This window comes from Paramormyrops kingsleyae, chromosome 13, assembly GCF_048594095.1.
Source record: "Paramormyrops kingsleyae isolate MSU_618 chromosome 13, PKINGS_0.4, whole genome shotgun sequence".
NCBI lineage: Eukaryota > Metazoa > Chordata > Actinopteri > Osteoglossiformes > Mormyridae > Paramormyrops > Paramormyrops kingsleyae.
The window spans coordinates 31046054-31067987 of record NC_132809.1 but is presented as its reverse complement, the minus strand read 5'-3'; the positions used below and the strand labels follow the sequence as shown (position 1 = coordinate 31067987).

Here is a 21934-nt window from a genome sequence, read left to right as displayed (position 1 = left end):
GGGGGGGGGGGGGAGGACAGGACACAAAAGCAGGCAATGAAAGACTAACGGGACGGCATTGTCCCCCCCCGCCCCCCGCCCTGCGTGCTTTAAAGGAAGAGGCATAATAAGGGCCAGTGAGGGTCAGCTGACCTGCCTGCATCCGTGGACTTTACCGGAGTTTGGGTGGGTGGTTTGCAATAGAAAGGGGGACAAAGCTTGACGCCATCATCCCCCCCCCACCCCCCGCCCCATATCTCGCCCGGCTGACTGACCCGTGTGTAGATACATCTATCTATCTATCTATCTATCTATCTATCTATCTATCTATCTATCTAATCTCCGTTTCATGGTTTCTCTGCACCTGCCCCCTCCTCCTTCTCTCCTCCTGACCATCTCCCCTCTCCCAGCCTTCCCCTAACTAACTTTCTCCCAGGCACAACCCCCCCCGTTTGTCCTATTAACCCCTGCCGGACACCCCCCTGCCCCCTTATACATGCTAATGAAAGGGCTTGTTCTCTCTGCCTTGAAGAATTTCCCTCCAAGTGGCAGCGGGCTGATAGCTAGGTGGGGGGGGGGGCTATCGCATGCCCCCCCCGGAGTTGCGTGTATGAGGTTCAGCAGAGTAATGTTGATGCTGTTGCTGCTGAGTGCCCAGGCCACAGGACAAGCTCCTGGCCAAGTGCTGGTATCACGCCACAACCCAGTGGCGGCTATGACATCACCGAGCAGCAAGCCCCGCCTCCGTGCACTGCCTCCCAAGATGCACTGCGCAGACTCACATGGTATCTGTCCTGAGCACATGGCACTTTGGTCCATGCCGATGGTGTGCTTGACGTGGGTGGGCCACACATCCCCTCATTTCCTCCTGGTCTTTTCTTTTCTCCTTCTTCACACACCTTCAGGCAGACCCACTGTCAGCCTGTTCTCTCTCATGGGGGGAGTTTTATTTGTTAATTTGTAAATTTCTCCCCCGATGTCCTTCCCCAAATCACTGAAATCTCTGAGTGAGAGACCCAGGAACGATGGCAGAAGTGGTTCCGAACTGATTAAAAATGCTAATGAGGAGGACGGACGACACGGAGAACGATGTGAAATCGTTTAAAGAAAGTCGGAAGGGTTGTGGAGGTCAGCACCATGGAGAATTAACATGTTCGAGCAGTGTGCCAACCCCTCCCCCAATAAAACTGTCTGTCACTGGCGTCCCCTGAAATTCCAGATTAATCATATTAATTCATCATCCATCTTCCCGCACTTTATGCTGGACAGGGTCACGGGCACATGGATGCGGGCAGACAGGCGAGATGGGATGCCAGTCTGTCACGGGACAGTTAATCAAATTAATCCATGTTAACAGCCATCTCTGGAAAGCATAGCAATGGAATTCTTTCCACCGTGTGACCCGGGTGTGATGCCCATCAGCTCACTGATTCTGGTTCTCTCCAGTACGCTCTCACCCCCCTCCTTTACAAACACTGACCTTTTACAGTCATTAAGTCCCAACTGGCCCCCATGTGACATGACAGTGACACTCCAGCTCTTATGATGGTGTGTGAACCCCCCATGTGTGGAGCAACACGATGGCTGTGGGGGGGAGGGTTGAAGGAACCTAAAACCTGAGTGACAGGAGAGTTAAAAGCCTGTCAGGCAGATGCAGTGTCAGTGAAGCCACACCCCTCAGTGTATGAACTCATGGCAGGGGATGAGAAGGGGCGGGGCAAGCAGACCACAGATGACCTGATGCTTTGTAAACCTCTTTGTCCTCATCACAGCGCCCCCTGCTGTGTATTTGCTTTACAGGGTGCTGGTACTGGGTAAGTATAGACTGTATCTTGCTGTCGGGCCCTTTCTTCAGATATCAGGGCCCCCTTGTCTGCTCCCAGTGCCTGGCTCACGGCCGGGAACGCCGCTCAATCAATGGGCACCTTCAGCTGCTCCTTGTGTCTCTCTGAGTGTCTGACTCTCAGCTCCTCTCGACACTCGCCTGTGACACTGTGTCAGTCTGTGCCTGTCCGTGTCTGTGCCTGTCCGTGTCTGTGCCTGTCCGTGTCTGTGCCTGCCCATGTCTGTGCCTGCCCGTGTCTGTGCCTGCCCGTGTCTGTGCCTGTCCGTGTCTGTGCCTGTCCGTGTCTGTGCCTGCCCGTGTCTGTGCCTGCCCGTGTCTGTGCCTGTCCGTGTCTGTGCCTGCCCGTGTCTGTGCCTGTCCGTGTCTGTGCCTGCCCGTGTCTGTGCCTGTCCGTGTCTGTGCCTGTCTGGCGGTGTCCAGCTTCGCCTGAGCCCGACCGCACACGTCTGCGTGTGTCCCCGTGCCCCCATGTGTGCATCTTGACAGCGGTTGCCCGGCAACTCAGCCACCGTCGAGCCCGCTGTCATGATAGTTGTCATGGTAGCTGACAGAGCGGGCCAGCGGGAGGCCCTGCGGGTTTTTGCGCGCGACACCGGCCGCGCTGATGTCCGACCTTGCCTCTCAGGATCTCCTATGCTGGCGGGCAGGGGCCATTATCCAGCGTGTGTGGCGTTGGATGGAAAGGCAGTGCGGTGACACCCCCTCCAACTGCCCGGCACGGCTGAGCGGGTGCTGGTCCAGCTGCCGGCCATGCCTTGGGCCACGCTTGGCAGGAAGTCTGGGCACTGAGCGGGCAGACGGGGGGGCAGGCATGGAGCGGGACTGAATGTCCCACTTTTAAGTGTCACTGTAAACACTGCCAGTGACAGCATGGGAATATGTCGTTAGTGGGAGGTATGGAAGCCGTGGACGGAGAGGCCTCATTAAGTGGTCACTGCGACCCCCCCCCCCCCTCCCCGGCGGCTGTAGGTGGGGGGGGAGGCTTGCGGGGGTATCGCTGCAAGTCCTCGGCTCTCCTCCTGCCCCCCGGGGCTGGCTGCTGGACTGGTGCTGCGACACATAAACATGTAGGTTCTGTCAGGGGTGTGGAGGTGCCACCATACCCCGGGGGGAGGGGCAGGGGAGGGGGGCAAACCGATGACCGCATCGACGTGTTTAAACTCAGAGTCGCCGCCGGCGTTTAACACGGTTGGCAGAAGTGTCATGACAACAGCGACTGAGTGTCTTTCTCTTCTCCCCCCCCCCCCGCAGAACGTGCTGGCCAAGGCCCTGTACGACAATGTGGCCGAGTCCCCGGACGAGCTGTCCTTCCGTAAGGGTGACATCATGACGGTGCTGGAGCGCGACACGCAGGGCCTCGAGGGCTGGTGGCTCTGCTCGCTGCACGGCCGCCAGGGCATCGTCCCCGGCAACCGGCTCAAGATCCTGGTGGGGATGTACGACAAGCAGCAGCCGGGGCAGCTCGCCCCCCCCCAGCCGAGCGCCTACACCAAGGCCCTGCCTTCCTCTCAGTACACAGCCATGCACCCCGCCTTCCCAGCGGGGAGCCCCACCCCCAGCCCTTCCCCTGGCCCCGCCCCAGGCATCCCAGACACTGTCTACATGCTACCCCCCAACCATGGCAAGCCCTCCACCCACAGCCTCTACCAGGGGCTGACGAAAGGCTCCAGCCCCCTGCAGAAGTCAGCCTCCCCGGTGCAGTACGAGGCCTCAGAGCAGGACGTCTACCAGGTCCCCCCCGGCACGGGTGGCCCCGGCCACGGGCAGGACATTTACCAGGTGCCCCCTTCAATGAGTCAAAATCAGGACATCTACCAGATCCCCCCTTCCATGGAGAAGAGGAGCTGGACTTCGTCCAAACCTCCAGGAAAGGTGAGAGACTACAGAGCAACCAGAGAACCACCCCTCCCCCAAGATGTCAGACAAACACACAAGAAGAGCTGGGGGCAAGTCTTTGGGTGACACCAGGGCCAGATTTTCTGACACGTGCCGTTAACTTGTGAGTCAGTCGACTGCTTGTGAATGAGTCACGTGTAGAAGCCCTGTGACTTTCTTCTTGACCCGACACAGCAATGCTTCACGGGGGGGTGGCTGGCGGGGATTGATGCTCTTTATCACAGTTGTGTGTTTTTAATGCTCTGAGCATCACGCCATCCCTCACAGCCACCCCCCCAAGGCCGGGCAGGGTGGGGGTCGGGGGTGTTAGGAGCTGCCATGATGTCACAGGGCCCTAGACGAAGCAGTAGGGGCGGGGCTGCCACTGTAATGAATCAGGACGAGCCCCCTGGGATTGGAGGAAAGCCTGTCTTGTGACGAGGGGCCTCAGGGAGGCCACACCCCCCTCACCCCCACCGCTCCATATGTGTGAGCGGAGCCGTTAAATCAAGCATAGGGATAAGGGTGGTGACTCAAGGGACACAGCTGTGACTCGAGCCATGATGGCTGTCCCTCTCACCAGAGTCCTCTGTTCCGCACACCGCACAAATCTAGTTTGGTCCCCGACGGCAACTGAATGTCAGATGTGATGTCATAACCGCTGTGCGTGCACAGACACGGACGATGGCGCACATTTACCGCTTACTGCCACCCATTGAGCCCCCCCACTCCAGCCTCACAGACCAGGTGCGGTCAGGACAGCGCTGACTTCCCGTTACAGGAGGCCCAGCGAGTGCTGTGTGGAATTTGGGAAATCCTTTATTAATAGTGTTGCAGACTGATGCAGACAGCAGTTTATTACCCCTGACTCTGGGCAGTTAGGGTGCTATGCTTTTGCAGAACGTGGTGGCGGAGTAGTGACAAGCAAGAGAGGAAGAGGACTTTTCAGGTCAGCCTCTAGATTGCCATCTCCCTGCGTGGCTTTTAATGCATCACTGCTGTGGCAGGTCAGGTTCCTGTGCAATTTAAATCTGCACGCCAGCTCTTCCTGTTTTCGCTGTAACTGAGTGCCTGGTTACTCCCCCCGCCCCCCGCCCCCCGCCTAGCCGCTGATTTCTCATCATGAGATTAAGGGTCTCTGCTGAGAGGGGAATGACAGGCTCAGGGTCAGAGGTCAATGCCACACCCGTATCCGTCTACAGCGATTATCTGCTGCCTGGCCACCCAGGGCTCGGCTTGCCCTTCCTCACAGCAGACTCATGCCACTCCAAATGGCATCGCCCCACCTCGCTGGACCACTGGCATCGCTTTTGCAGTTACCAAGGCAACGGCATCGATGTCCTTCGATTGGTCTGCATTGGAGGGTGATGCTGCCTCCCTTGGCTTTCCCCTAAATTCTGCGCCCCCCACACCGTCAGCAGGTCATTATGTACAGGAAGACGCTCGAAGTCCCTCGGCTGTGACACTGGGCCGAAACAGTGAAAGGGGCAAATGTAAGCAGGGCTAACGCTAGAAGGGCCAAAGTAAACAGTGATAACGATAGTGGGGCTACAACGAGCAGGGCCATTGAGGGTGGTGCTAACATGAGCTAGACTAATGCAAGCTGGGCTAATGCTAGTGGGGCTAATGTGAGCAGAAGTAATGCTAGCAGGGTTAGCATGAGCCAGGCTAATGCTAGGATGGTTAATGCAAGCAAGGCTAATCCTGGCGGGGCTAATGTGAGCAGAGCTAATGGTAGCGGGGCTAATGTGAGCAGAGCTAATGGTAGCGGGGCTATTGTGAGTAGGGCTGATGCTAGCGGGGCTATCACACGCAAAGCTAGTCATGTGAAGTGAGGTTGAGTTCAGCAAAGTGTTTGGAGGCAGAAGGTGGGGTTGGACATTATGGAGCATTTGGAGTAACTCCAAGGATCCACCACCCACTCAACAGGTGCCATTGAAAACCCCCCCAGCCCCCCCCCCCATCAGCTGTGGAACAGGTGCAGACACTGAAGGAGCTGCCCCACACAAGCTGCAAAGCCGCCCCTGTACCCTGGCCTCGGTTTTGGTCCGCTCGTCCCTTGCGTGTCTGCGGTATTCCGTCCTGTACCCCTCAGGTTCCCCCCCCACAGCCCGCATCATTTGACCACCATTATGGCTGACATGACCCAGGTGCCGCTGCAGAAAGCCAGCGGCTGTGTAATTAACATGCTAAATGACGAGACTGTTAACCCGAGGTGACTGGGCACCCCCATCTTCCACATTCGCCGAGCGGGATGTGGAGTAGGCACGCTGGAGCACCAGATGCGCTGGAACCCGGCGAGAGAGGAAGTCCGTTCCGAAGGGGGTGCAGACTTGACTGAATGGCGCAGGAAATGGCGCAATTAGTGGGTTTTTGTTCGCTGGGAACGCAGACTTGGTGGGGGTTTCAGGTAAAGAAAGGCTTTTCACACCAGCTCACTCTTCCAACGTGAAAGACGCTGCTGGTGCGGGGGTTGGGCTGACTCACTGACGATCGTGAGCTGTTTCAACTCCACCGCTGTTTGTGTCGCCCCGGTGTCATGAAACGTTTGCTTGGTGCTGCCTTACCACCTATCCTGGGCGTTAACTGAACGCCAGCAGATCTCCCAGTATACCTGAGACCTGCCTGGTACTCGGGTGGTCCTCTTAGATCCTTATGGTTGTGGTTTCCGTTTGATCCTGCCCTCAGCGATCGGCACCCTGGCAGCCCTCAGGAGCACCTTTGATCTCCTGCACCTTTAGTTGGGTTACTTTTGGTCCGCATCGCCACCTGTCCCTCTCCATGACACTCTTTTCAGTTCATGATAAAATGTTTTTTTTCCCTTGCTCTTTGTAGAGGCAGTAGCGATAGTTTTCAGGGTGTCTGCCTGGAGAGTTAATGTACAACCTCTGGTCTCTTTGAAGTATGACCCCAGGCGCACCTGAATGGGGGGGCGCTTATCTGCAGATCGCTTATCGGCAGGAACATGCTGCGGGGACGGGATATGGACCTGCTGGCCCATGGGAGAGGGAGGTCGAGTACGGCACCAGTCATGGATACCAACTCAACCATGCCCTCCACACCTAGACACTGTGTGCCTGGGTCATTGCATTTCCATAATCCATGATCCAAGGCACAAACTTGGGCTCTGAGGATGGAGCAGGTCATAAATGACGAGGAAGGAGGGGGACTCCTGTGATCGTTCCCTTCAGGAGCTTGTCATTCGCATGTTAGCTAATGTTGTTAGTGTCGCAAAGGATTATGGGATTTTCTTAATGGTCAGTCCCCCCCTTTACGCAAAGGATTATGGGATTTTCGTAATGGTCAGTCCACATTTTGTGCATGCTCCGTGCTTAAGGAGCGCACATCTGAGAGCTCGGGCTCCGGTTCTTCGTGCAGCCGTGACCAGTGGCCTGTACTACGAAGCAGGGTTACTGGCTTATCGGGGAAACTTTCATTGTCGGATTTTAGGTAGTCTGGGCAAAATGTAAGTGAACGAAAATATAGTCCATTTAAACCGTGGTTCCTTAAATCCGACAAGTTACCCCGATAAGCCAGTAACCCCACTTTGTAGTACAGGCCACAGGTCTGTGATTACTCACGCTCAGCACTACGAATGCTGCCATGGAGTTTGCTGCTTTTCCCGAGAAACAGCAGATGTCCTAGAACTTTGACTCTGTCATTAACCAAGACTGGAAAATCTTCTTTGATCAGATGTGTTTTTAACTTCCAGCAGCTGAGACCATTGTTGTGTGTTTTTTGTGTTGCGTTTGGAACGTATTGCTGTCGGCTTTGGTATTCAAGTTCGCAACAGTGATGCATCCCCTGAGATGCTGAGCTGCGACCCAGGTCCAGCAACTCTGCGGAATTTGGCCCTTCCCTCTCTGTGCTCCTGGAAGGTGTGTAAATCCTGCCCCGGCTCCTCCAGAGTCTGCCAGTCAGATCTGGTGATGAAAAGCCGTCTTTTGCAGCGTTTGCCCTTTCAGATGGAGCTCATTTGATTTGCTGCTTGCCCTCAAAGGTCATCCTGTTCTGTAAATACCACCCCCTCACCCCTCCTGCGGGCTGCCAGGGATTGCTGGCCCCCCTCCAGCAAGTGGACAGTGATCCTGGGGAAAAGATGCCCCCACCCCCAGGAACTTGATGACAGGGAAGGTTTGCTTTTTAATTCCTCTGGGGGGGGGGTCTTTTCCCATCCTGTTCGCACCCACAGGCTGAGGGGGACCTTCGGCTGATGTGACAGCTCTAGCTGCGCAAAGCCTGTCACTGTCACTATGATGTGTCCCTGAGCAGGAATGTTCCACAGCTACAAGGGTGGATGTGACTGATAACCCAGTAAAGAGGGCAGTTAATGATGGATATATTTAATACCCCTGTAAATAGGTCAGTATAGGGTGGATGCGTTTGATAGCCCTGTATGTCGATGGTGGAGGTGTTTGATGTCTCTGTACGTAGCTCTGTAAAGGGTGAATGTGTCTGATAGCTCTGTACGTAGGTCAGTAAAGGGTGGATGTGTCTGATAGCCCTGTACGTAGGTCAGTAAAGGGTGGATGTGTCTGATAGCCCTGTACGTAGGTCTGTAAAAGGTGGATGTGTCTGATAGCCCTGTACGTAGGTCTGTAAAGGGTGGATGTGTCTGATAGCCCTGTACGTAGGTCAGTAAAGGGTGGATGTGTCTGATAGCCCTGTACGTAGGTCAGTAAAGGGTGGATGTGTCTGATAGCCCTGTACGTAGGTCTGTAAAAGGTGGATGTGTCTGATAGCCCTGTACGTAGGTCTGTAAAGGGTGGATGTGTCTGATAGCTCTGTATGTAGCTCTGTAAAAGGTGGATGTGTCTGATAGCCCTGTACGTAGGTCAGTAAAGGGTGGATATGTCTGATAGCCCTGTACGTAGGTCTGTAAAGGGTGGATGTGTCTGATAGCTCTGTATGTAGGTCTGTAAAGGGTGGATGTGTCTGATAGCCCTGTACGTAGGTCTGTAAAAGGTGGATGTGTCTGATAGCCCTGTACGTAGGTCTGTAAAGGGTGGATGTGTCTGATAGCTCTGTATGTAGCTCTGTAAAGGGTGGATGTGTCTGATAGCCCTGTACGTAGGTCTGTAAAAGGTGGATGTGTCTGATAGCTCTGTACGTAGGTCTGTAAAGGGTGGATGTGTCTGATAGCCCTGTACGTAGGTCTGTAAAAGGTGGATGTGTCTGATAGCCCTGTACGTAGGTCAGTAAAGGGTGGATGTGCCTGATAGCCCTGTACGTAGGTCAGTAAAGGGTGGATGTGTCTGATAGCCCTGTACGTAGGTCTGTAAAAGGTGGATGTGTCTGATAGCCTGTACCTAGGTCAGTAAAGGGTGGATGTGTCTGATAGCTCTGTACGTAGGTCTGTAAAGGGTGGATGTGTCTGATAGCCCTATACGTAGGTCTGTAAAGGGTGGATGTGTCTGATAGCTCTGTATGTAGCTCTGTAAAGGGTGGATGTGTCTGATAGCTCTGTACGTAGGTCAGTAAAGGGTGGATGTGTTTGATGTCCTTGCTTTCCTGCCTGCTGTAATTACTTCACCACCTGCAAGATATCATTTTCTGCTCTAATAATGGTGAGAAAGACAAATTTGCTGCCTGAAACCACAAGAGAGGGAGCGAGGGGTGGAGTTCTTTAAAACACGCCGGGTTTGCTCTGGCCCTTTCATTACCCTCTCAGTTGTGGGGGTGGGAGTGGCCAGTGACCGGGGGCCCTCCTGCAAGGAGGTTTTGCCCTTGGCACAGATGTCAGCTGCTGTAAACATACACCTGCAGCGGAGGGGGGGGGGAAGGAGCTCGTCCCCATTACCCTCCACACGCCACGGAGCCTCCTCCCCCCAACAGGCCCTTGCCGTCCGCCCATAGACTGCAGCTCCTCGGAAAACTGAGAGGCTGCATTTCCGATCCTGGTGGGAATCGATGGGGAAAATATCCCCATTTTCTGGTGGGGAAATCTGCATGGTAAAATGCTTACATAATTAATGTTGTTTAGCTTCTTAACGGCATCTTTATAAATTAGTTTGGGGTTATAGTGAATTATGATAAATCCTGTATTTGCCATTTGCGCAAGTACTTTGGAATGATTCTCTTCCCCTTGTGAAATATCCCCACAACGTGAGAATAACCAGTTTTTTTGACGTTGAGGTCATCATTGTTGGGATTAGGGCTTTGCCCATGGGAATGAATGGAGAGTCCCCACAAAGATATGAATACAAATGTATGTGTGTGTGTGTGTGTGAGTGAGAGAGAGAGAGAGAGAGAGATGCTCTGGTAACAGGGTTAGTTAACATATTAGTTTTGTAATTACTTTACGGTATAGCAGCAATGATCTACGCCAAGCAACAACTGCATCATAAAAAACATAATTATATGCTATTAATACAAAGGTCAGTGGCAGGGCTGCTGCATGCTGCTGTCTGCCATACTTCACTGGAAACAATGATGCAGTGCTTCTCTTACCCATAGTTTGGTTATTTTTTTCCCCGAGAAGCATTTTGCTACTTCTTTCCCTTTTTGCGATGCAAATTGCCCCGTTTGTTTGTTTGCTGTTGTTTTTTAATCTTCCTCTATTTCCCATTAGGTTGTTGCAGTTTCTAAGCACGCACTTCTTAATCAAAACGTACCTTTGTCATGCTAATAATGTCTGTTGAAATGGATTGAGGTAAACCTGGGGACTGAGATAGAGCGGAGGGGGTGAGTTGGGGGGGGGGGGCACAGTCCCAGAAGCGATGTGAGGAATTTGTTATAGAGAAGTCCGGCTGGAAGGTGGGTTTCAGGAGGCAGGATTAACAAGCCGGGTGTCTCTGTTCCTCTGTAAATCCGTTCTGCTTGCCTGGGCCTGATGCCCCCTCTGATGCCCCCTCTGATGCCCCCTCACTGCACTCTGACCCCAGCTGCGTCGTCTCCCTGCTGTGAGCTCCGTCACCCAGTGTCTGGCCCTGGACGAATGCCCACCTGCAGCCGCCCAGGTTATAGTGCCAGTTCGGGGTCTCCAGTGGCTCGACCCCGACGGTGCCCTCTGCCACGACCACGGGGTGCAGCGATCCTGGTGACCCCTCTGAACCGCCTAACCCAGAGCAACATGCATCCAGATGGGTCTTTACTACACCTTCAGAGCTCGGCCTGGTCCAGATGGAGGACATTCATAGGGCTCTCTAGCTTCTGTTGATGAGGTCAGTCACGGATAATGCTTCTTCAGATATGGGGCCAGAGCGTTCCTCTCCTTCTGTGCAGGTCAGACACAAGGCACCAGCATGGATCTCTGTCCTGAGAACAGTCTCACCATCTAAAGTCATTCACCGGAGAACAATGGCTTTGCCCATTCAGAGCTGAACCCCCCCCCACCACCACCCCTGCTTGGGGACGAGACAGCTTGTGCCACAGATGGGATGTCACCCGGCAATGGGTGGCTGGGATGGAGATTGCCGTAGGGGGATTCATATGCAGACCACAGGAAGGTTGACAGGCAGGCGAGAGTCTTCCTTATTGGTTCTACATCCTTCCTGAGCCCCGGTCCCCTGCGGTTCACCTGTTGTGTTCAGATCTGGATGAAGCGTGATGCTGCTGTTCATTGTCACACTTTCACAATGTGCTGCTGGGCAGAGCAGCAGAAGCCTGGAGCATTTGGGGGACAGTAGTGGGTGAGTCCCGGCCACTTGGGTGACTCACACATATTATAGCTGCTAACAAGATTTAGCAGAGAGCACTTAACCTATGAGGGGTTGTAATTGGTTAGATAGTTACTTAATCTCCATGAGGCAGATAGAGGTGTTTTCATGCTAGACAGCATAATGAAAACAGCTGGATGTACAATGTTTTTATGGTATGAGCCGTGGGGACTGGGCAGAAACATGGCTGCCTTAGAGGTGTTGTGAAGATGAGTTTTCCTCTTCCCCCATAAGCAAAGCCTTTTCAAGTGGTACCTATAAAATATACAGCTTCTCCACAGATGGACAGGGTGTCTTGACCTCATGGACCAGCACTGGTGGCATTTGCTGGGATTCACGGGGAGGTGTGGGCACAGCTGTCTGGCTCATGCCTGCAGTCTGCTGCAGTGTCACCCTATCGGGAGTTTTATAGTGTCCCGTAACATGACGTGGGGACAGCTGTGCAAGACTGATGTTCAGTACCATTCAAAGTCCATCATTGTTCTGGTGCTTTATTGACATCGCCCCTCCCCTCCATCCCCGTGTCCCTTTGTGACATCACTGCAGCTCAATAGAATGTTGGAAGTGACACACCTCTTTCCTTTGTGACATCATAATCACGGCCCATTGGAATGCTGACCCCTGGGCAGTTCCCCATCCAACTCAAGGGTCACTGATAGCCTATTTAAACACAGATAAGAAGATCCCTCAAGCGTTCACCTCCCTTTTCTTACCCGCTATTGATAGTTTAGCTTGGGGGTTGTCAACCCTCCCTATACGACAAAGTGAAATAGATTAGAGCTAAAGATGCCCAACCACTACTGTGTGGTTTTTATATAACTAAGAGCTACAGACAGGGCAGGGGCGCTAGTTACATGCATTCCATGCAGTGCGTGGAAATATCAACACTGTATCTCATCAAGTTTTCCTTGGAACCCTTGCTAGACAGATCTGTAATTCATGCTGTGCTCCACTCCCTCTCCCTCCCCAGGGCATTTTAATTTTGATTAGAAGAGATTAAAGATAAATGCAGAAAGCGGGAGTCAGCCATTTTGAAGTGCTAATGTTATGATAATGGATCCTGTAGTTTTAGTTAATCTGTTACATTATTCTGGGAGCCTCTTCCACTTGAGGTGCCAGGTTAGGAGATTAAGCCAGATTATTTTATCAGACTAGATGATGAGCAGCCCCACACTCCAGATCTCCTTTGTTCTCCATGCATGCAGGATTTACGTTTGCTGCATTTCACATCCCGTATTTGCCCCTTGAAGGCTTGTTAAAATTGCAAGCGGGGTTTCGGGGATCAAGAGGTATGAATCGAGCACACGGTGCTCATTTCAATATGGGAAATCAGCCAGGACGCGCACATCTGCAGCAGAGAGAGAAAACAGAAGCGTGGAAAAAGAAATGGCTGCCAAATTGTCCCTTTTCACCCCGCTTTGTTTTGAGTCGTCACTGACCTGTTTAGTTCACCAACCAAGGGCCTCAATATATCAAAGCTTTCTGGGGGGGCGGGGGGGGGCTCAGGCATATACTGCCTATTTGGTCCTGCCATCTTATCGCCTGGAATAATAAGAGACATGACAGAACAGGAAAGGCCTGCATCTTGTGAGCGGGATCTTCATGTACAGACCATGCGTGACCGTACATTGATCCACAAAATCTTTTTTTTACACGGGCAGATATGACCCTCAATCTGCGGCAGTCTGCCCTGTGCTTAAAGCATTTGGATGTTTACTCTGAGTACTGATGTCATCGCTCATTCGGTGTACTTCACCGAGTTAATAATCTCCCTCCCAAATATGAAATATTAATGAACCTTTCGGGCTCGTTCGTTGTAATGTGCAATATTTATGTGCTTAAAATGCTTACTTGCACTGTCAGCTCGGAGATTAACTGGAGTCCATCGCCTCTCCCGGTCCGGCTCTCCTGAGGGAGATCGCTGCGGACGCGGCAGAAATTAGTGTGAAGGTGTGCACCGGTGAGAGAAGTGAGACGCCGGAGTGAGGCGAAGAGCTGGCTTGGAGGCGACTTGTTTGTGCTGGTACTGAAGATGAGGAGACATTGACCTGGGAAGCATTTAATGAAACACCTGCTGCCGATTCGTTAGCGCGTCTAAACCGTGTCCGCGGCAGCGTGGCAAATGGGGCCCATTACTGGGGGGGGGGGGGGGGGTGGGTGAGGAATGTAAAGACCGGGAGCTGGTCTAGCAAACTGGGGTGGGGACTAAGGGGGGGTGGGCGTCTCATGGTGATAGGAAGATGAAAGCCCAGTAGTTGGCAGTAATGACTTATGACAGGGACGAATCAGGGGTGTCAGCCTGGGACAATGCGCTGCTATTGTCTCTGAAGGAAAATATAGTAGCTAACCCTTAAATCCCTGACATATGCAGTTGTCAGCCCTCCACCTGTTCCCCAGATTTACAGCTGTATGGTTATTAAGCATTTTTTTTTCTTCTTTTTCCTGGCAGCCATAAATAAGCACGGCAGATAGATACAGACACACGCTGAGATGGGAGAGTAGTTAACAAATGAGGCCCCTTGAGCTTTTCGGTTCTCTCGTCCTTCTTGACTGCGCCGTCTTTCCTCGGAAGCTGCCAGGATTGTGGACTCTCCAGATGGAGGTGAGAGGGGCCGGGCTGTCGGAGGAGGAATCGGGCCCCTCTGCTGCGGCATTGTGAGGATTGCACCCAGTGAGGGTGGGGGGGCAGGGGTGGTCAGGAGGAGTAGATTAATGCAAATGTGTTGTCAGGTTTACTTAAAGTGTGAAGACTTAATTACCTATCAAGCTGTAGCTCCCTCTGAGCGGCCATTGATTGTTCACATTGGGAGATGGTGGTGTGAGTCATGGGACACCGATTATGGGCAGATACTGAAGCATCATGACACTTCATTAGCACAGAATGAGGCATGTGCCCTCATGGTGTGGTAGCTATAGCAGATATAATACTGTAAAGTGAGAGTTGAAGGTGTTGACTTTCACTGGTATATAGTTTAATGTGTTGACTCTCTTCGATAGATAAGTTTAACTTACTCAGTCTTACAAGTAGATTGTTTAACATGCTGGCACTCACTGGTAGGTAGTTTAGCGTGTTGATAGTTTAGCGTGTTGTCCCTCACTAGTATATATTTTAAAGCATTGAAAGTTTAACATGTTGACTTTCGCCCGTAAATTGTTTAACATTCTGGCTCTCACTGGTAGATAGTTTAACATGCTGACTCTCACTGGTAGATAGTTTAACATGCTGACTCTCACCAGTAGACAGTCTCTTCACAGTCAAGTAGCTCTCCCACGCAGTTCCTGTTTTAGCCCCCTGTTTTCTCTACTTCACTGGCAGTTCCCAGTTCAGCACCCCAGGGTCTCGTCCAACATAGTTTCTGCCAGTTCTGTTCATAACATTGTCACTTTCTATAGAGGTATAGCTGTGCTCTGTGTAGAGATGTAAGTCTGTGCGCTACATAGAGGTGTAGCCACGTGCTCTGTGTAGTGGTGTATCTCTATGCATAGGTGTAGCTCTGTGCCCTACATAGAGGTGTAGCCACGTGCTCTGTGTAGTGGTGTATCTCTGTGCATAGGTGTAGCTCTGTGCTCTACATAGAGGTGTAGCCACGTGCTCTGTGTAGTGGTGTATGTCTGTGCATAGGTGTAGCTCTGTGCACTACATAGAGGTGTAGCCACGTGCTCTGTGTAGTGGTGTATGTCTGTGCATAGGTGTAGCTCTGTGCTCTACATAGAGGTGTAGCCACGTGCTCTGTGTAGTGGTGTATCTCTGTGCATAGGTGTAGCTCTGTGCTCTACATAGAGGTGTAGCCACGTGCTTTGTGTAGTGGTGTATCTCTGTGCATAGGTGTAGCTCTGTGCTCTACATAGAGGTGTAGCCACGTGCTTTGTGTAGTGGTGTATCTCTGTGCATAGGTGTAGCTCTGTGCTCTACATAGAGGTGTAGCCTTGTGCTCTGAGTTGAAGTGTAGCTCTGTGCTATGAGTTGAAGTGCTGTGCTTCATGTATAGTTGTAACTGTGCTCTACATAGAGCTGTAGCGCTGTGCTCTGCATAAAGGTGTAGCTCTGTGCCCTGCATAGAGATATAGCTATGTGCCCTGAGTAGAGCTGTAGCACTGTGCTCTATGTACAGTTGTAGCTCTGTGCTCTCCATTGAGCTGTAGCTCTGTGCTCTTTGTAGAGGCATAGCTCTGTGCTCTGCATAGAAATGTACCTCTGTGCTGTGACTTCATGCCTGCACTAGCTGAAATTAATTTCTTTTCACAGTTTGCACAAATGTGTGATCCATTTGACGTGCAGCTGTGCTTGGTCCCGCTGGGTTCCCTCCAGATCTGTCACCTGACCTGCATGCTGCTGTGCTACATCTTCGGGGCCACGGGCAGTTTTCTCCCATAATTCAATCACCATTTAATTCGGCTGACGAGCATGAGCCCGGGGGAGCTGTGGGTGCAGAGGAAGCACTCTGCATGCTCACCCACAGTACCCGGGACCAGCTCTGCACACCGTTCTGTGTGAGCTTCCCGCAATGGGGGCTGCCGTCACTCTTATTGGTTTCCATGGCTACAGATCAGCAGCGTAGGCAGAAATGCCATAGCCAGATCCGTTAGCCAGATTACCATGTGTAATCACTGGTCACATTGTTTTATCTGGCGAATGAAACAGCTTTGATCACTTTGAGGGAAAATGGCGGGTCTTTGTGTACTTCCACCCCCTCATTAATAAATAACGTTGTGTCGAGGTTGTCGCTCGGAAACTTGCATTCCTTGCCGTTTTCATTATTTTTGCATGATGGTAAATGCAACTCATTGCGCGCGGGAAACTGGGATACCTTTGGGACTTGTAACCCGAATAGTGCCACTTGACACCAGGTGTTTTCAGCTAAAGATTCCTTGTTGTTGTACATTTGATTAGAATTTCTTCAGTAAAATGACCCGGTGAGATGTTTGGATAATTGCCTCCCTTCTGAGATATAGGGGAGTCTCAGCTCACGGGGGGGTTACAGGGGTGGGCGATAGGAGGTGGGGATTGGGCCTGACAGCTCCTCTGGGATCCGGCTGCCGAGCTCGGCACATTTTCAGCAGTCCACCTCGTTCACGTACGTTATCCTGATGGTCGTTTCTCATGCTGCAGTTTAGTCCGCAGAACTTTTGTGTGACAGCTTTTTCCTGCCAGCCCATAATGCACTGCGCCCCAGCATGGAGACCCCCCACCCCTCCAAATGTGAACGGGAAACCGCAAACGAGCCGTGGAGGTCACACCTCACACTAGTAGACCACCGTAGTGATGTCACACACGTGTCTTCCTGGAACCTTGTGGTGACATTTCAGAATGCGGCACCTTATCAGTCCCACTGCCCTCCTGTCTCACTTCTCTTGCACCCCCCCCCCCCCCCCCAAGCCGTTCTTCACACTTGATTCACATCACAGTCACGGTGCAAGATGGCTTGCATTATCTCCACAGTAGTGGCATGGATCTGCTAGTGGGCTGAGGGTTTTTTACTGGTAATGTTTACCGACGTGGTGTCACATACTGGTGGGCGTTTGGAGATACTGGGCAGCTGAAAGTCGATGTTGCTGCATATCTCATCTTCATTCGTCAGCAGGAGGTCAGGACCCATGACACCAATTTGGGGCCACCTTTCAGACCCTGAATGGAGCGCTGGCCAGTGCGAATCAACAGATGGGTCTTGGCGCCCATGCAGTGAGTGTGGGGGGGGTGAATGCTAAATGCTAAAAGTGTTGGAACCGACTGCTCTGCTAACCAGGGATGCCGGCGTGAGCTAATTCCACCAAGCAGCGGTATGTAGATGTGTGTGAGGAGGCCTTGGTGATGCAAGGTGAGCAGCCTGTACTGCTCCCATACTGTGCTGTCGGTTAGCACTCACGCTAATGCTGATAGCGACGTGCTGCTGGTCAGTGCTTCCATGACGACTAACAGCGCTGGGCAGGGTGCAGTCACACTATCACGGGGACTTCTGTCACCTCGGTTTCCAGTCTCTCTCAGGCTCCGTGACAGGCAGGGCCCGGCTCTAGCCACTAGCCATGGGCAGAACAGGCTGTTGCCCGGGGCCCATGAATCAGGGCCTCCCAAGAGAAGCTTTGCCTAGGGCCTGCTGGTCACAGACTCCATCTTCCCTCCCCCCTCCACCCCCCACCCCCCATAGGTGGTGGTGCCCACTCGAATTGGACAGGTGTACGTGTATGAAACGGGGAAGACGGAGCAAGACGAGTACGACGTCCCACGGCATCTCGCACCATCCCAGGACATCTATGATGTGCCCCCAACCCGGAACCAGTACAACCAGCAGGTAAGAACAGCACCATGAGTTCCATACATACAGCGGACCGGGGGGGCTTCAGTGTGTATGCAGGCTGCATATGGTCATAAAAATTGCATTAATGATTCATGGAGGATGCAAGGGCAAAGTAGGTCATTCTAATATGAATAATAAAAGTGGATATTTTCATCCGGCTGTTCGCAAACCCCTAAGTGGTGGCAGGCAAAGATATTCAGCTCCAGCCTCCCCCAAGATGCCCCAGTCACTGCAGTGTTGCCCATTCAGGGTCTGTCTCAACACTCTCAGGCGTCGCTGGTTCTTCGACCCGGAACCCGTCGACCCAGAGGTCACCTCTGTTTTCTGCTGGCTCAGGTGTCCAGAGCCGTCCTGCTCCCACAGAGAGTTTAATTCCCCATAAATATTTCATGCTGCGCAGTTTGGATCTCGCTGCACGGGTGAGCTGTAGCTTCAGTCCTCTTTTTGGAGGGGTCATTTGGGGGTAGATTTCTGTGTCCGGAGGCAGCTTTTCACAGCTTGGCCTCGGAGAAACAATGTGTTTAATATGACAATAAAAGTCGTACTTCCACACTTTGCCGTTTGAAATGGGAAATGGGCTACGACACCCTAAAGCGGCCCTGAGGAGGGAGGGGGGGGGCAGGGAGCCCAACCCACCGTGACGGGGAGCCCGAGGTAGCACAGACGGATGGGGAGACATAGGGGGCGCTCCTCTGTTTCCATCCCCCTTCTGAGTCTGATGGGGGGTTTTTAATGGCCAGTTTTTCCCCCAAAATCACCTTGCTGATTCCACTCATTTATTCAGCTGCATATCCTGCCGGCCTGGTTCACGTTAAACACCTTTCTCAAGGGTACAACAGCCGGGACAGCTCCTGGAATCCATCCTGGATATACCTGTGTGTCCTTAGTCACTGTGCCACCTGCTGGCTGCTCTGTGGAGAGCTTAGCCGGTGCCCGGCAGCGGGCAGGCAGCTGAACGCCAGGGCCTTGTGGTCACGCCAATATTCATAGGCGCCTCATGGCTGGGGTGGATTCGGTAACAAGCCGTCAGACCCTTTTCATTTATTTATGACACATTCATATGTGGTAGTTCTCAGGGAAACTCACTTCGTTGCGTACATCTACCACGGTTTGCTGAACTGTTGAGCTTTTGATAAATAAATTGATTTGAATTGATCAGATCGGATCTAATCTGATCCAATTCGATCCAATCTGATCCAATTCGATCCGACCTGATCCAATTCGATCCCTGGGAGCAGAGAAGATCTCTCGTGTGGGCTGGGGGACAGATTTACTTCATTTTTCTGGTCAACTTGGAGCAGCAAACTTTTCATGGTGTGTGACTTTGAGGTTCTTTTTACCCATGAGTCTCAATGGGGTGGGGGGGGGTGTTCTATGCATTTTAATGGGGATTAAGGAGCAGCCAGGGAGCCTGTCTGTCACTCGACAAGGGCACACCCCGTCGGTCTTTGGTATTCCTCACGCAGATCTGCATTGATCTCGCACGGCCTCAATCAGCAGAACACGCCTCAGCATGAATATGTATATCGCTGTGAAGCTGACTGCGTACGTGCGCGTGCAAATGCGTGTGCGCGGCAGCGCGTGCGGGCCGTGAACTGGTGTCTGCGTGTTCAAGCTCACGGATAGATTCTGCTATCCTGCGGGGACAGATAACCCCACATGACCCCTCGCGAGAGTATGAAATGTGGACTCGATAGCAAAGCCAGCAGTCGCTTTTCATTTATTTATGGTCTATTCATATTCATATGTAAGTGTCAGCTTGATAAGCCAACTGGCAACTGAATGAATAAATGAATGAATGAACGACTGAATGGGTAATGTCCCGGACTGCACTATACCAGCATTGCTGAAGCCCTAAGCACCTTCAGAGGACAAAGTGTCATGTCACTGTTGCTGCACGTCCTTGACACCGTGGCCCAGGTCTCCTCTCAGGGATGCAAACCAGAAGCCCCCGTTATATTAGACTTGTGCAGTGAGCTGCAGCGGGCATCGGCCCACTTCCGCCGCTCCGTTCCGGGGCTGCGCACCCAGCCCACCGACAGGAAATCCATTCCTCACCGGAGGTGTGAAGCACGGCCTTCCTGCCGCGGGAATCAATGTCGCTGTCAAGCATCCCCCCCCCACGCACCTGAACGTTTCGCCCACTCAGAGCAGACATGCAAGAGCGAGGTGGCAGAGAGGGGATGATAGAATTTTCTGGTAAGACGGTGCGGCTAGAGCAGGGGTAGCCAATCTTATCCGCAAAGGGCCGGTGTGTATGCGGGTTTTCGCTGCAGCTCCCTAATTAGATTACTAATTAGAGGACTGATTGGCTGAAGAGTCCTCACACCTGGGTATGAACAGCTGACCTACAGGTTATCCCAAAAACCTGCATACACACCGGCCCGTTGCGGATAAGATTGCCCCCCCTGGGCTAGAGATTAAGACAGAAAAACAGCCCCTCCCCATTAGCTTCTCATTAAAGTGAATCACGCTGATGAGCTCTTGAGAGCTTGATTTAATTAGCCGCCTTGGTTTTGGGTTCACTCCTGAACTGGCCAGATTCAGCTGCCGTGATTGAACCCGGTCATTCCGCTGCCTGTAGCACCTCCGAGTGTCAGCGTGAGGAATTGCAGCCGGTGCTGCAGTGTCGTGGGTAATTGCTCTGTCTGCGTGATTCAGTGATATCTGGCTGCGTGCCGCTCTGGGACAGATGCCGCGTGTCCCCGGGCTGCCAGCCAGGGCCATGTGATTGTTGTGTACATGTGAGGATGATTTTAACCCTCTTCCCCCCTCTCTAGGTGTACGACACGCCCCCCATGGCCGTGAAGGGACCCCCAAGGCAAGACAGTGGCCAGGAGATCTATGACACTCCGCCCAGCATAGACAAGAGCCAAGCTCTGTCCCAGCAAACGGTTAGACTTTGTCTCTGTACCCCCCCCCCCCAATCCTGGAACGGCCACTTTCGCCCAGGCACTCACAGGTCATGCCTCTCTGCCCCCCCTCAGGTGTACGACTTCCCTCCCTCCGTCAGCAAGGACGTGCCAGACGGCCCCATCAGGGAAGAGACGTATGACGTGCCCCCCCACTTCGTGAAGGCGGCGAGCCCCGAAAGCAAGACCCCAGGTCCCAGCACGGCCCCTGAGGACGTGTACGACGTGCCGCCCCCCACTCTGCCGGGCAGGTGGCCCTCGGACGGCCCGGCTCTCGGCCAGGAGGTCTACGACATCCCGGCCAGCCTGAGGCCTGGTGTCTCCTGCGGGCCCCAGGACATCTACGACTTCCCACGCGAGCGACCGGCCGGCAGTGAAGACGCCGACGACTATGTGTACGACGTGCCGCCGCAGGTAGTGCGTGACGCAGCCTCGGCGACAGGGGGCGCTGAAGAGCTTAGTGTCAGCTTCAAGCGCCTCTCGGCCTCCAGCACGGGCAGCACGCGTAGCAATCTCTCCACCTCCTCCCTGGACCTGGTGCCCGTCAAGGAGTCGTCGTCGTGCTCCTCCTCGGCCGGCGCGGGCCGCCTGAACCTGGAGCTGGAGCCGGCCATGGAGCGGCTGGCGCGCCTGCAGCAGGCCGTGCAGGGCTCCGTCTCCTTGCTGATGTCCTTCGTCAGCGGGAACTGGCGCAGCGCCCAGCAGATGGAGGCCAGCCTCCCGGCGCTACGGCAGGCCGTTGAGCGCGTGAAGGTGTCCGTCGGGGAGCTGCTGGAGTTTGCCCGTGGCGCTGTGGCCAACGCCGCCCTGGCACCCGACCGCACGCTGCAGGCCAAGCTGAGCAGGCAGCTCCACAAGATGGAAGAGGGGTACCAGGGCCTCCTGCAGCACAGCCAGTCGCTGGAAGGCACGGGCTGGGCCCTGGGTGCCCTGCTGGCCCCGCCCCCTGGCGGCGACGACCTGGACCGCCTGGTCATGTGCTCACGGGGCGTGCCAGACGACACTAAACAGCTGGCCTCCTTCCTGCACGGCAATGCCACGCTGCTGTTCAGGAAGGCCAAGCAGCAGCCTGTTGAGGCCCCGGGCAACAACAATAACATCTCAGCCTATCAGACGGGGCTGCCCGAGAGGACCAATATCCAGTCCCGCCCCCTCCCCTCACCACCCAAGTTCACGACAGAGGAGGAGTCCCAGGAGAGGCCGTATGACACCACGGAGGAAGGCTGGATGGAAGACTACGATTACGTGCATTTACAGGTATCGCTCCTGAGTCATGGTCGATGGCACTCTGGTTAATGTTTCATACAGCCCAGCGAATTCACCAGGCACTTATAAACAGGGAATGGTTGCTTCCATTAATCAGTACTGGCC

At 53.4% G+C, this 21934-nt stretch overlaps 1 protein-coding gene across 3 annotated transcripts in view; it reads left to right on the top strand.

The window, feature by feature from the left end:
* The window catches only part of bcar1 (BCAR1 scaffold protein, Cas family member), a 66032-nt gene that overhangs the window by 38417 nt on the left and 5681 nt on the right, over positions 1-21934 (top strand). For all 3 annotated transcript variants that reach the window (XM_072698612.1, XM_072698611.1, XM_072698610.1), the window contains exons 2-5: positions 3077-3697; positions 17502-17645; positions 20432-20545; positions 20639-21820. In XM_072698612.1, coding sequence (XP_072554713.1) covers positions 3077-3697; positions 17502-17645; positions 20432-20545; positions 20639-21820 — 2061 coding nt within the window. The remainder of the gene's footprint in view (positions 1-3076; positions 3698-17501; positions 17646-20431; positions 20546-20638; positions 21821-21934) is intronic.